This window comes from Stigmatopora nigra, chromosome 2 (genome assembly GCF_051989575.1).
Source record: "Stigmatopora nigra isolate UIUO_SnigA chromosome 2, RoL_Snig_1.1, whole genome shotgun sequence".
In the NCBI taxonomy this organism is placed as follows: domain Eukaryota; kingdom Metazoa; phylum Chordata; class Actinopteri; order Syngnathiformes; family Syngnathidae; genus Stigmatopora; species Stigmatopora nigra.
In genome coordinates this window covers 13,958,609-13,973,626 of record NC_135509.1, presented here as the reverse complement: position 1 = coordinate 13,973,626, position 15,018 = coordinate 13,958,609, and the positions used below count along the sequence as shown (strand labels likewise).

At 38.2% G+C, this 15,018-nt stretch overlaps 1 protein-coding gene across 2 annotated transcripts; it reads left to right on the top strand.

Moving 5' to 3' along the window:
- The first annotated feature begins 2,297 nt into the window (after positions 1 to 2,297).
- Positions 2,298 to 14,281, top strand: LOC144193361 (protein arginine N-methyltransferase 8-B-like). Of its 2 annotated transcripts, XM_077712199.1 has the most exons (11): positions 2,298 to 2,422; positions 2,598 to 2,873; positions 4,822 to 5,049; positions 5,306 to 5,461; positions 7,270 to 7,333; positions 8,220 to 8,362; positions 8,767 to 8,854; positions 10,832 to 10,947; positions 12,479 to 12,629; positions 12,777 to 12,898; positions 13,438 to 14,281. In XM_077712199.1, the coding sequence occupies exons 2-11, from the start codon at positions 2,805 to 2,807 to the stop codon at positions 13,519 to 13,521; spliced, it is 1,221 nt and encodes a 406-aa protein (XP_077568325.1). In that variant the 5' UTR covers positions 2,298 to 2,422; positions 2,598 to 2,804; the 3' UTR covers positions 13,522 to 14,281. The 2 variants fall into 2 exon arrangements, with proteins under 2 accessions (XP_077568325.1, XP_077568324.1); XM_077712198.1 differs by lacking the exon at positions 2,298 to 2,422 and having other exon boundaries at positions 2,434 to 2,873.
- Positions 14,282 to 15,018: the final 737 nt, after the last annotated feature.

Genomic DNA, 15,018 nt, shown 5'->3' with positions numbered 1-15,018 from the left:
TGAATGGAATGCTTTGAGCATGTATTAAATGAGATTTATTGGGAATAGAAAGGCAGCAAATGTCAAAGAGGTAACCTTTGCTTCACTATGACACTGACACATTACATAGCACAATGGATTTAATGAACTATAACACATTTTCTCCCTTATCTGTACAAATGTACTGTATAAAGGTCCGAATTAAAGCATTTTGGCCTTCAAATGAAATGGATGTCATCGACCTAATTAGGCTTTGCAGAGTAGCAGTATTCTCCCAATAATCATAAATCTCTGTCGTGCACTCGCACTAGTGTGGTTAGACACCCCCGCTGTAGGTCTAAATCTGACAAAAGCAACACATTGTTAAAATTCATAGCATATCAGAAGAAAGGTATTTTCAGCTAGAGCAGGCTGTGCAATATTTTAAACAGGGAAAAGAGCAATATAGATACACCAGGGGGATTAAGGTGAAGTCATCCCAGTGTATTTTTGAATGTCCCAAGGAGCTTGTGAAGAAAGGAGTCATTTGCCTTCTCTGTTACTAATTCTACAGCTCATTATTCCAGTAATTACCCAGAGGTGAATCAGGTTAAAGTCATCTATATTTGGTTCAAAAGGAGAACCATCTGTATGGCAAAATATAGGTCTTATATTAGGTGAAAATGAATGAATTGTCACTTGGCATGGAAATACATAATGCTGCCTTTGCAGCTTTCTACCCGGTGATTGTCTGCCTACTCTCAGTGCTGAATAATGTAGCAAATGGTGAGTAGTGTGGGTGGGAAAGAAAGATGGCCATTACTTAAAATAGACATCAGTCCACCATACAAGAGAAGTAGTTCAGAGGAATAGGAATGCCAGGACTGCAGAAGAACTGCAGTACAAGAACTGCAACAGTATGGAAATATGCCTGTGACACAGCAACTTTTTTGCTACATAATAATAGTACACGAACCAACAACTATCATACTATTATTGATAAAATTCTATTGTTAAATTTTGACATGCTTAATTTGACTCCTCAAATGTTTTTAATAATGTACTTTTCGAACTATAAAGCACACCATCAATGAACAAGTATATTTCATACAAATGGCGCACCTTTTTGTAAGGCGTAATAATAGTGCATTATTACTACATTTGTCATTTGCTCTTTATTGTTAAACTCTCTTTTATATATTAATTCATTTATCCTTGTTTTCTTGATGGGTTTGGTGGATGATGAATGTTTCTTGTTTTACTGCAGGGAGCTGTATAATACAGAGCTCCAAAATAATTGGTTTGAGGTCATTGAACAACACCAGAATTCAGAAATAAGGATTATAAAAGAAGCATCAATTTTAGGGGAAAACAAATGATTTTAACAGTGCCCAAAACTCAGATATATTTGGTACTAAAGTTTGCTTGTTCCAAGGGCAGTGTTCATTAAAAGCCCACTTTCACAAATTTTTACACACCAAACAAACGATAGAATCCTGTCAACGAGTATTAAAAAGTATTAGCCCCCAACACTTGTGTCAACTGATGAGAAGAAAAGTTCTTGGCATCAGGTGAATTATAAAATATGTGTGCCAACACCAACATCTAAATTATCATTCTTTTCTGATATGAATACTACAGGCTGCCGAGTGGCTAGCGCGTCGCCTCTCAGGTCCGGGGTAGTGGGTTTGATCCCAGGTTGGTCCTCACTGTGTGGAGTTTGCATGTTCTCCCCGTTAATGTTTGGGTTTGCTGCGGGTACTCCCACATCGCAAAAGAAGAAGAATGATGATTGAACACTCTAAATGGAATAGTTGTCTGTCTCCTTGTGGCTTGCGATTGGCTGGCCACCGATTCAGTTTCTCTACCACCTGGTACCTATAGTTAGGTGGGATTGGCTACAGCACCCCCTCCACCCACGACCCTTGTTGTCTCCAGAACATGAATATAACAGGGGTGGCGAACAAGTTAGACACAGAAAGCCAACATTTTAAACTGTGAGTTATAGAGGCCACCCCTTACGTCAGGATGAGCATTAAAAAAATCCAATCTGCCTAATTATTATTTGTTTTTTAATGGACCATGATGAATTCTAGTGTTTTAAGAGAACATACAAATTGAAAATAAGATCAACATGAAATGAGGCAAAGATCCACGGATTATACAAAATATGATTAAAAAGCAAAGAGCTGCACCCTTTTAATACAATAACTGCATACTAGGATTGAATGACACCCTACCTGGTGCCCATAGTTGGCTGGGAAAGGTTCCAGCACCCCCTGCGATCTTTGTGAAGATACGCGGTGCAGAAAATGTAGTTTCCAGTTTAAAGTGATTTTGTGCAGCAAGCCAGTGAACAGATGTCGTGTCTACTGTAATGCGGCGAGGACCCGTACACGTATCAAACTCATCAGATTGCCGTGCGCGTCGTCGTCGGCGAGCGCGGGTTCGTGCGCTGTGTGAGGTAACCGCACTGTTCCTATTTTTAGAAACAACGTTGCAGTAGTGGAATCAATCAAAGTGGCTTGCGATCCACTATTTTGCGCCGGTTGTGCTCTTAGTGCCAACCACACATCTTTCGTGCACCTCGACGTATTTTCATTTCATTTCGTCTGTCCTCTCGTTTTGCCTTGACACAGAAGAGCAGAAGTTTTGCACCATGGGAGCTGGACAACTTTGCAGCACCGACACTTTGCTGGCCTTTGGTGGTTCCTGTAGTTTTTTGCACTTCCAGATGCATCGGGGACTGAAAATGACGAGTGCTCAATGACAAATCTCTGTCGGACAGCTGGAGGTGCACGGGACGTCGTTTTCTCACCTACCAAGCGTCAGAACACGTTTTTCTTATGGGAATCAAGCACTCGACGCGTTGCATGCTCCTAAGGAGAAAAATGGCGGATTCCGAGAGCATTGAGGTAAGTCAGCAAGTGGCTTTTTTGGTTGCGTAAAACCAATCGGCTGCTCTTACTTGTTAGGACTCTGACGCTCACAATTGTCTTGGGGTCCTGCTTCCAGTTGAAAAGTTGAGGGGGAGGGGGTCCCCATCGCAAGGTTGGACACTTGTGTGTTAACTGGCATGCTGGGCATTTGGATATAAGTGAGAATTATCCCAAAACGTCCAAGTGGCAAGTGCTGCCCATCCTGCATATATAGTGTCTTCATTATGACCTGGTTGGTCCACATCATGGTTGTCTCGTTTTGCCTTGAAAGAATCCGTTGGAGTTTTCAATATGAGCAATGCCACAACTGCTAAAAAAAATCTGCATTGATCTGCTTTACTTTCTTACTTGATGGAACGCTGGCTATTACATTATTCATTCGTTTTCTGAACCGCTTTACCGTCACAAGGTTCACAGAGGGTGCTGGAGCTTATCCCAGCTAACTTCGGGCCAAAGGCGGGGAACACCCTGATTCAGCCAATGACGGACAATCATTCACACCTCATGCATAGAGGCGATTTAAAGTGTCCAATCCGCCTACCATGCATGTCTTTGGAATGTAGGAGGAAATCGGTGTACCCGGAGGAAACCCACGCAGGCCTGGGGAGAACATGCAAACTCCTCACAGGTGGACCGACCTGGATTTGAACCCAGCACCACTCTAACCACCCACCCACTGGGCTGCCTATTAAATTATATATAAAAAATAAAGCCCCTATAAATGAATATGCTGCCCTACCACAACATTGATTGTTAAAGCAATGTACTATTGCAAATCGGGTCATAATAATAAATCAGTTTACTTACGATTGTATGTAGTTTGTGTAAATTGTTAGACTTCTCTCCTTTTATATTTTAGCCGGAGTATTTATCGAATTAAATTAACAATGCATGAAGAAGCTGAATGAGCCATCTCTATTCAATGGGTCCCAATTGGCGCTGTCCGTGGTACCAGTCTGAATTGCAGATACCTAAAAAGAAATCTTTTATTTTGCATTACAAGTTAGAAACCAACACTTCAGCATTCATTCCTAACATTTATGCACTGGCAGCACTTCGCTATTTGTCACGCCTACGCATGTTTTAAAAAGTTCAAGAGAAGAAAACCACACCAACTTGACGCTTTGGCTTAAATGCATAATGTATTAGTCACTATAGCATTGAACCATGGGCAATAACAGTCCATCAAATGCAAAATACCTATACACAAATGTAAATGTTTATGAATATGCATTGTTCCTAGCAAACTAAATTATGATCCTTGCCAAGCAGACGTCTCTAAAATTCTTATACATTTACACAACAGTTACACACAATGGCTGAAAGGCCAGCACTCACATTCGTCATAGCAATTGGATAAATTGGTACATACATGTATGGAGCTACAGACTTTGTGTGCTGAATTTACAATGGCATCAAGCTTGTACATGACTGAACATTTTATTTAGCATTGTGTCCTTGGACATGTTGATTATTTTTGTACTGAAAGAAATTGACTTCTTTATTTAGCTATTGGCATACTTCTTAAATGTATCCGTCTGTTTGTCTCTGCCTCATTCAGCCTTCCCAGCAACCTCTCGATAAGATAATAATGGCATTTTTTATAGCATACCTTCTGTGTGGAGGAAGAATTTATTTCCTTGTGCTAACAGATGGACTAAATTCAAGTTGATGATCTAGCGTGTATGCTAGAATCGTTGGGCTGCTTGAGCAAACCAAACCGCCAAATGGAACAGCAACCTGGGTTTTGAGTTTGGAAAAGATATTCAATCTATTTGAATTTTCAGTGCTGTCAAAGAATGATCACTGCAAAACCTCCCACCCTAAATGGATTGGACACCTGTCACCGTGAATGACATGCAATTAGTTAAGAAGCAAAGTATCATCTTTTTTCGGTAATTTAAATCTACTTTTTCTGTAACAGCCGCAGCAACAGCCAGTCCGCATCATCGGCTCACAGTTGGCTCAGCCAAGCTCTTTGCCAAAGCCTGTGCCTTCCATCCAGCCCACCCCTAGACCCCCCCTCCCACCACATGCTGCCACCCTTGCCAGCTGTCCTGGTCGGGGTAAGATGGGAAAGCTGTTTAATCCTGACGAGATGACCTCAAAAGACTACTACTTTGATTCTTATGCCCACTTCGGTATCCATGAGGTATGTTGGTGTATACTTATTGATATGATAGCTACTACGTACATTGAATTTTTAGTTGTTCCCCCGCTGCAACAAAACTGCAGCGTGTACACTTCCATTTGTTCAAATGAAACAATGCTCGAAAGTGGTTCACATGGGAACCAATAACAACCATTAAATTGTCGTTAACTGTGGTGCAGTTCTTGTTATGATAAACGGGCCTTCTGTGCAGGATTTTTATGTAAAGCAATGCATGTTTTTTTGTTCATTAAACCAGGAGATGCTGAAAGATGAAGTGAGGACACTCACCTACCGCAATTCCATGTATCATAACAAGCACGTGTTTAAGGACAAAATAGTTCTGGATGTTGGAAGTGGCACGGGGATCTTATCCATGTTTGCAGCCAAGGCAGGAGCAAAACATGTGTATGGTGTAAGTAACTCACGTGTCTGAATATGACAGCCTTTTAGATAGTGTGTACTACTTTCTGCTCCTCTGTTGATACAACCACACTTTTTATTTGAAGCAGTGCACCATAGGTCCATCTTAGTATAATCTTAGAGGAATCTCCCATCTCACAGGCAGGCGATAAAAGTGTTATGGCTTCTCAGGTCCGTACACATGGCGAGCAGCAACCATTAAAGAATCCTCTATATCACCATGAACAGGGGGTGCAAGTCATTGCTAGTCAGGTCATGTCAGAGGATACACGCTACTTGCTCTGGATAAACACATGGATCCTATTTTGGGAGTAGGCCTGAGAGTAGTTTGCTTCAGGCGAGGAATGATTAACTTGGAATTGCCAAGAGTGTTGTAAGGTAGTGCTTGACATGCATATGCGTGACGATTTGGCCAGCCATCCCTCCTCTCTCTTTCTCTCTAGCAGCATTTTTGTTTCAGCTTCAACTCACTTTTGTGTCACTGATGCCCATCTGGCTTTCTCAAACACCCAAAAATGGCATTTTATAGTTGAGGGATCGAGTCGACTTTGATCATAATTATCGCACAAAAGACAGGCCCATACTTTTGTACTCAAAAGTGTGTGAAGAATCTTTTTAAGTAGGGGCAACTAAGGTGAAAACCTGGGTGACCAACCAGAAAAACAACATACTATCAGATGGACTAATTTTGAAAAAAATAAAGAAATTGATGGTCACAAGTCCAAATAAATTACTTGGTTGATTCCATTCGTCCAATAGTAGGCGTGATGATATACACTATAACTGATCCCATATAGTCACATGTGGCTTACATTTGCACAATATCAAATGATAAAGTACAATTTCCTTATAACATTTATTCAAATGTAAGGCAACCATTAGTTCTGGTTCATTGAGAATGCTGAAAGAAATTAGGATCCTCCTAACCAACATAAATGAAAAAAACATTTTTTTTTCACTTTTTCTCTAAAAGTGGTCAGGCATATGACTGCTGCTTCATTCTTGCTATAACTAAGATTTATCACTCAATTGTTCTCAGCCTGTGTATGTGCATGCACTCATCCTCAAACATAAGTCATGTATTTATAAACAAATCCTTAAAATGACTGGAGTGTGCTTTTAATCAGTAACAGAACTGATTTCAAGTATATCAAAATTATTAATCAAAGTCTAAGTCAAGTACTAAATATGCCTTATACTCCTCTTTTTAGCATTTTGGCTTTATAGCGTTTTGGGCCAATGATCAACATCTCTTGCAGTCTTATCTGTGCAATAGTACTCTCTTGGGGATTTAATTACGCTGTTCTGGGGTAAAAACACATTACACAATAGAGGCAACGGTAGAATAACTATGGCCTATTGTAGTGGATGTGCAATTACATTTTTTCTAGTAGTAGGGCCAACAAAAAAACACATTCCCAAGGGTCACACGTGGCACCCTTGCCATCACACCAACCCATTATTTGAGAGGCACAAAGAATCAAAACTCATTATTGGAAACATCAAACTGTTGTCTGGTTGCACCTAACCAAACAACTTGGGAGTCTTGAGGTCTCACAATACACTGCATCAAGACTCTCTATTCATCTCTTTTTACTTCTGATGTGTTTTTTATGTCGACCAGATGCACTTCCAAATTACCCCTGACAGATGAAATATAATGTGGTTATGAAAAAAAAAAATTGGAGATTGAACCTCACACTTCCTAATGTTGCATTGACTTGGAAGATAAAATAATGTCTGTTTCCTCTTTTATCCAAAAGATGACAGAGCTGTATTCTTTTCCTGTTCTTCCCCCAGATTGAATGTTCAAGTATTTCTGAACACTCAGAAAGGATCATCAAGTCCAATCACCTTGACAGTGGTAGGAGATTTCTCATCTTTCTGGTGCCTTTCACTTTATCACAAAAATCTTAATTGCTACCATTGTAAATGCAAGAGTTGAATTTTTGTACTGCTATAGAGAAGACCAGTGATTCCCTTTGCACACGTCTACATTGTTGAAGTTTGTTTTTACAGCCATCGTGATTTTTCTTCATTTAACTTACTTTGTACAATATGTATCATTTGAAAAATGGTCTATGATTTTTTTAACATACAATTTCCCTATAGAAAGTTCTGTTACAGATTTGAAACAACTATGCAAGATGTACAGATGTGTTCATGACATCCCATAGGCAGTTAAATCAATAAAAAGGGAACAAGTGGAGCACTACTTTAGAGAGAAAATGTTTTTCCGAGCTTCCGACTGCAGTACCAAAACTCCATAAAATGGCCTAATTCGATGACTTACACTGCAGCGTACACTAGTACATTTTATTCATCTGATTCACATAAATAAGATAAAATATACTTGGCTTGAGATAGAAAAAATATCCAAAACAAAGAAGCCAATCACCTAAAAGAGCCACAAGGACTAAGATGTGCTTAAAACTGACTCTTGCGTCCAGCCAAAAAAGTTGTGACCCATAGTCAGCTACTTTTCAAAAAGTTGCGACCCAACAGGCAAAAGCCATAGTCAGCTACTTTTCTCCAATTGCAGAGTCTCACAAAATATCTGGTTAACCTCCAGCTGTGCCCCACATATGCTTAAAATCACCATAATGGTACATACTTTGTACAGACGGTCTATGTTTGTGGTTTAAATCATCCCTTTCTCACACAATTACGCCACCAATGTCACCACATCAAATCTTCAATATTTCCTGCCTTGACAACTGCATAGATTCCTTTCAAATTGTGTGTTTTAGTGATCACCATCATTAATGGAAAAGTGGAGGATGTGGAGCTCCCTGTGGAGAAGGTGGACATCATTATATCAGAGTGGATGGGCTATTGTCTCTTCTATGAATCCATGCTGAACACGGTCATCTTTGCCAGGGACAAGTGGCTGGTACACAGCATTAATGACACAAAACACACTGAAATTTCATTAAAAATGTCATGTTTGCCGTTTGTAAAGTCAACTCATTTAACATTTACTGCTAGCCTTCACGGTTCAAACATATTGGACATTGATTCTGCAGTGAAATTATTCCATTTGACTTTCCTATAGCCTTCCTCATGATAAAATTTAAAATCCATAAAAGTAACAGGTAATTGAAACTTTTAATTGTCATTTTAATGGCATTAACTTAGGTTTACTAACTAACAACATGTGTGAATTATGTCCTGATGAAAATTGTCGCCTAGTTCCTGTGCAGGCAAAATCTTTGCAGCAGATAATGAACAGCTGTGAATATTGCAAATTACAGCAAAAAGAAAAAGCCCATTATCTCTGCTTTTTATCTTTAAAAGAAACCTGGTGGATTGATGTTTCCCGATCGTGCCTCTTTGTACATCTTGGCCATTGAGGACAGGCAATATAAAGACTTCAAAATACATTGTAAGTATGTCTGTCAATATGCTAGAATTTGTAATATTTCACACATTTTCATCTGGCAAATGTAATGATCTTAGAAGTATTTGCTCCATTGACATAATTGCAAATATGAACATACCATATTATATTTATATAAAACATCGAAGAAGGCACGGCGACTTGAGTGGTTAGTGCGTCAGCCTCACAGCTCTGGGGTCCTTGGTTTGAATCCAGGCCATGTCCATCTGTGTGGAGCTTGCTGTTCTCCTCGGGCCTGCGTGGGTTTTCCCAGGTACTCTGGTTTGTTCCCAAATTCCAAAAATCATGCGTGGTGGGCTGGTTGGACACTCTAAATTGCCACTAGTTATGAGGACGTTAATGCTTGTCCGTGTCCTTGTGCCTTGCGATCGGCTGGCCACCACTCCAGTACCCCCTGCGGCCCAAGTGAGGATGAATGAAAGAATTTATGAACATGGAAGAGACAGTGAGGGTTATGTGTGTGCCTCCTTATGGAACAGATAGAGAGAGTCCTTAGTGTTTAGTGATGATGTAACTTCTGACATGAATAAATAGATGTAAACTGTATTTTCTTTTGCTCTTATTGAATACAATGCAACAAAGGATAGGAAGGCCTTTCATGGTGCAGTTGAATAATGACTCCAAAGACACTCTAGAAGCGACTCAGGACTATCTGAAAGAAGAGAGTATTTGTCATGTTGAATAGAAAAGGGAAGCTAAAAGACTCACAAAAAAAGCTGAGTGTGAGGGAAACTGCAGAAAAGCAACTCCCAACATTAAGAACTTATTGACTGTAATTTTTTATCTAAACCTTCACTGAATGTCTCTTGTGTGCAGTAACACAATACTGTAAAAAAATTATGTAGATCCACAATGTGAGTGTGAGAAACTTATTTTGGCTATTGGTCAACAAGAATATCCATTTTTATAATAACACTACAAAAGGCATGTGGCTTTAGTTTGAGGGTTTTGTCTTCAGCATCATTGAGAAACACTGAATTTAACTGATGTTTTCTTGCCGAAGAAACCACAAATTGCCCAATATTTAAAGCGAAAACTATTTCTCCAAAATGTGTCAAAGGAAACATAAACAACAGCAGTCATCTATAACAACTCCACAACCTTGCAAATAATTTAATTAGTTTGAGGTACGAGAGAATCCTTTTTCATGTTGAATAATGACAAAAAAAATGCATTCAGAGAATCCTTTTTTCATGTTGAATAACAACAACAAAAATGCATTCAATCATGTTGACTTTCATGTATTCTGTATCACTTCACATAACTGTTGAAATACTTGCTAATTGCAAGGAAGTGTCACAGTTGATGCATCCTGGAGTTATGCCGGTACCGCACAATACTTTAACTCTTAAAATATATTTTATTTAATGTTGTGTAAATGAAGTTTACACACAGGACGAACTGAAACGAGTGATGCACAATCTGCACTCGTCTTGTCCTTCTGTGGGCAGATGGCCTCATTTGACCTCTGCACCAAGTTAGAAGTGGCCTTCTGCAAAGCCCACTCTTTCATAAGCACTGCTCTTAGCAAAGCATCGTCTTTCTACAGGGACAGCATCATTAATCTTAATGTTGAACATCATAGGTTATATAACCCGGCAAATGTACTCCAAAATGTGCTCACTCATGACTTTAACTCGGAATCAGTTTGTTCTATCGGATGATGTTTTGCAGTGTATTTTTATTTAAATTGTGAAAGCAGCACTTTAAGAAGTTTATGTTGAGACAACGTGTCTTTCTTATGCGTGTCGAATGATAGCAAATTGCTTCTAAAGAATGCAGGATCTAATGTAAGAAATTAAAAGTGCTATGTTGGAAGAGATTCAGTTCTTGTGGTTTTATAGTCACATAACTCATAACAATGTCTATATCCATGGCTATTTAATGCACACAAGAATTTCCAAGTAACGTCTTTATTCTTTCACACGCTAGAATAATTATACTGTTTTTTTTCTACTGCAGGGTGGGAGAATGTGTATGGTTTTGACATGACTTGTATTCGCAATGTGGCAATGAAAGAGCCTCTGGTCGATATAGTGGATCCCAAACAGGTGGTGACCAATTCCTGTCTTATCAAGGTATGTACCATCCATTTTTTTATGACCATTAACAATGTTTTTTTTTTCTCCACCATTATAATGATCAATTTGTTCATTCTTCCGTATTCTATTCAGTTTCTTAGGGTGACATGTTGTAGAGCAAGGTTCTCCAAACTATCCACATTGGGTACTTTAGTGGTCGCGTTGGTTACTAAGTCACTAGCTGCAGGATTTTCATTTCAACTACAAAAGACCTTTTCACCAGCCAAGTGTCATTCGTTAATAGCAGTTCGGTACTGCTTGTTTTTAGCATAAACCACGTTGGTTCAACGGTCTGTGCTTGGAACAAAAACCAAGCAAAGACTTGAGGTTTGAAAGACATGCTTTTGTGAGGCGAAACCAGATGCTTCTCACCCAGTGTCAAAATAAGATATAACACCATCTAGTGGGTAGCAATCTGTGTTATTATAGATTAAGAATAGAATTAGTTACAGAATTACTAGTCACTTCTTGGATTACATTTTAAAGTTGTTTCTGAGCTTGGTTTTGTAAGCAGACTCACAATAAGCATTAAAACAGCTAAAAGAAATACTTAAATAGGCCATTTGGGCAGTGCTCAGTTGCATGATGATGTTTACTATGACTTGTATGTACTAATTTAAACCAATTTGTCAATGTGCAACACCAACTTGTAGAGTATTTTGCATGATCCAAATTAAATTAAATGCAATGTCATAGTTTTAATTGGTAGTGTGCAGTAAGAGTTTACTGATGTAAAATGTGTCACTTGGTACAAGACAGCTTGAGAATTAGTGAAGTAAATAATCAAATTAGATACTTTTTTCAAGCTTTTCAATTATCATAAAGTTACATTTTCTCAATTATTCCAATTAAAATTTGATCTAGATTTTCCATTATAGTAGAACAAAACATTCTTCAAAGTGTGAATTTGGGTTTGCAGAGTAAAACACTGTTAAACTCTTTTAAGTGCAAAATATAAGTTGGGAGTCAAATGCATTCTAAAAGATTCCATATTGTTCACCCATAATGAAATATAAAAGACTTGTTCATTGCCAATATTGACACTACCAAATTGCCATTGTTCTTTTGATGCTTTTTGCTTTCTTGCTCATTGTTCCTCTTATTCCTACTCTTTTGACATTAACCAGTGTCTGATGCTAATTGTGAAATGTTACTCTGAGGTCATGCAGAATCAGCGTCACATTGGAAATAACGAAAGGAAACTAGTAATTAAGTCCGTCTTGTCAAGGAGAACAATGGTTCCCCGCTGAAGTTCCAAATGAGCAGAGTGAGCTCATTATGACCATGCTCTATGATAAATTAGACTGGCAGTGATTATCTTTCACTTCTATTAACGGGAGTAGATGTAAAATCCAATTTGACGTATTTGACTCTCAGTCACAAATAAATTGGATTTCTATCGCCTTCAAGGGCTGCCAAAGTTAATATAAAAAGATATAGTATTTTAAAAAATCTGGCCATCGTGATGTATAGTGAAATACCTGTGAATTTACATTTATGTAAGAGATCCATCTCTTTCCACTATTAGGAAGTGGACATCTACACGGTGAAGACTGAAGATCTGTCTTTCACGTCAGCATTCTGTCTGCAGATCCAGAGAAATGACTACATTCATGCATTGGTCACTTATTTCAATATTGAGTTCACCAAGTGTCATAAAAAGACTGGATTCTCCACAGGTAAGGTGTAGCTGATTTTCATGTTACTTAAGTTGGTAATGCTTTGTTTTGCAGTGATATTATAGGATTGAGTGTAAAATATACATATATATGTCTGTATATATATATGGCATGTACTTTTGTGTGTGTGTTACATGTGTCTGCCAGCTCCAAATGCTGCATTCACGCACTGGAAGCAGACAGTTTTCTATCTGGAGGACTATTTGACAGTGCGAAGAGGAGAGGAAATTACTGGCAGCATTGCAATGAAGCCAAATGACAAAAATATCGTAAGTGTTAAACAAAACTATTTTGTCCATTGGTATCATTACGATTGATATCTTTTTGAGATGGGGAAAAATGAAGTGAATTGCACCTAGGTATGAATGTGATTTGTTGTTCGTCTGTAAGTGCCCTGCGATTGGCTGGTAACCAATTCGGGTTGTCTCTTGCCTACTGCACAGTTTGCTGGGATATGTAAGGATAAGTGGTAATGAAAATAAATGAATGTTAACTGTAGCATTCAATTAGGTTTATAAGCTGTTTGAAAAAATAAAATCCTCTAAAAATGGAAACATAGAGCACAGTAAACAAACGAATCTCAGGAAAAGCCTGGCAAAAAACAGCTGATTAACAGTTGTTAGAGTTCATCAGGAAGCTTCTTGCACGTGTACCCGTCCAGCATTTACAAAAATACCTTTATGTTTCATTTTGAATTCAATCCCTGCATTTTTACTGGCGTATTTTAAGTGTAAATATCAACCCATGACAATCTAATATTGAGAGCAATGATCATTTGGATTGACTTGAGTTTTCTCTCTCAATGCAGCGGGACTTGGACTTTACATTTGAGCTGGATTTTAAAGGACAACTGTGCGAAGCAGCGATAGGCCATGACTATAAGATGCGTTAGGTTTAAGAGGAGACATCAATTCCAAGGCCTGAGAGGAAGAAAAGAGCCTTGGTGAATAGCAGACAGAAGGATGGGGCAGACAGAAATGATCTCACTAATAAGTCGCCAAGCACACTGTCGGACAGAAAGTAATGGGCGGAGACTGTTAAACACCTCTGAATGTAATTGTGTGAATGTGTGTGTTTGTGTTCAGACTTTGATTCTACCTGTACATTTTGGTGAAATGAAGTGATGTACTTGTGTTGTTTTTCACCATGACTTGAATTACACTGATTAGGGGTGGGGTGTATGTCAGTTTATGAGGGTATGTCTTTTTTTTTGGGTGTGAAACGTTTTAATTATGGTTGGGTATGAAATTATTAATGTATGTAATGCTTAGTGATGAAAAAAATATTGACCTGAGCACCATAGCCAAGGATTACCTTTACCGTGCTGCAGGAAGTGTACAAGCAGCAGGGCTACTTATTAGGTGCTATGTGAAAAGGTAATGTATTTTATAGTTAGTGTACTAATACCTTGTGTGATGGGCGATTTCAACTGTTGCAGAATTCCATATTGTGTTCTGTGTCATCAGTTTGAAAAGATTTTTCCACACAGTTTTCTGCTATGCCACTAATAGTGAAAAAAACTAATGTGATCCAATGATCAAGCTGTATCCAAAATTCTATGACACAAAGATTACTATGATACATCACCAGAAACTGCAACTGAAATGATAAAGATCACACAATCAAAACCATATAGCTCTTAATGTAATGGGTCTCCTCTTGAAATAGCTGGTTTGTTTCCCTTGCTTAATGCCTTGACCAAGTTCCCAAGTGTTCCTGGTTCTTATTTTCAATGCTGCATTTACATTAGTAACAATAAGTTAACATTTCATTTGTTTCTACACGACTTGTGAACACTGTTGTTAACCACAACAAACAATTTTCCTGGTCATTTTAATACGGCCTACAGAATTCCACATAGACAAAAACTACTGACTGGAGAATACGTTTAAGAGTAAGCTAAATACTTTGCATAATGTGACTAAGGTATACCCTCTAAGGACTTCCAATATAAAGTATAGGTTTGATCTATTATTGAAGAAAAGTAAAACTCTTAGTCCCTTGTATCTATCTTACAGAATACACAGTACACATGTACGTATTTTGTTAAAAATATGTGCGTAAAATCACAGCACTGCTTATACTATATTTGGGAACTCTTTTGAGGGTGTTGATTTAAATGCTACTAGATATATAAGAAGCATGTTTTTATGTCTCTTCCAGTTAATCATATTTGATTTGTAATGTATGTATTCCAAATCCTGTTGTGATGTCTTGAAAATTGAATAAATTGCACTGTGAAAAACTGCCCACTCGTTCGTTGAAAAATAAATAGAACATTGAAACTTTATGAACAATATTCAATGCTTTATTATTTTCATGAATTAAATATCAGTGTATACACATAAAATTGATATGCAAGGCAACAGATGTAGTGAACCCCTAATAG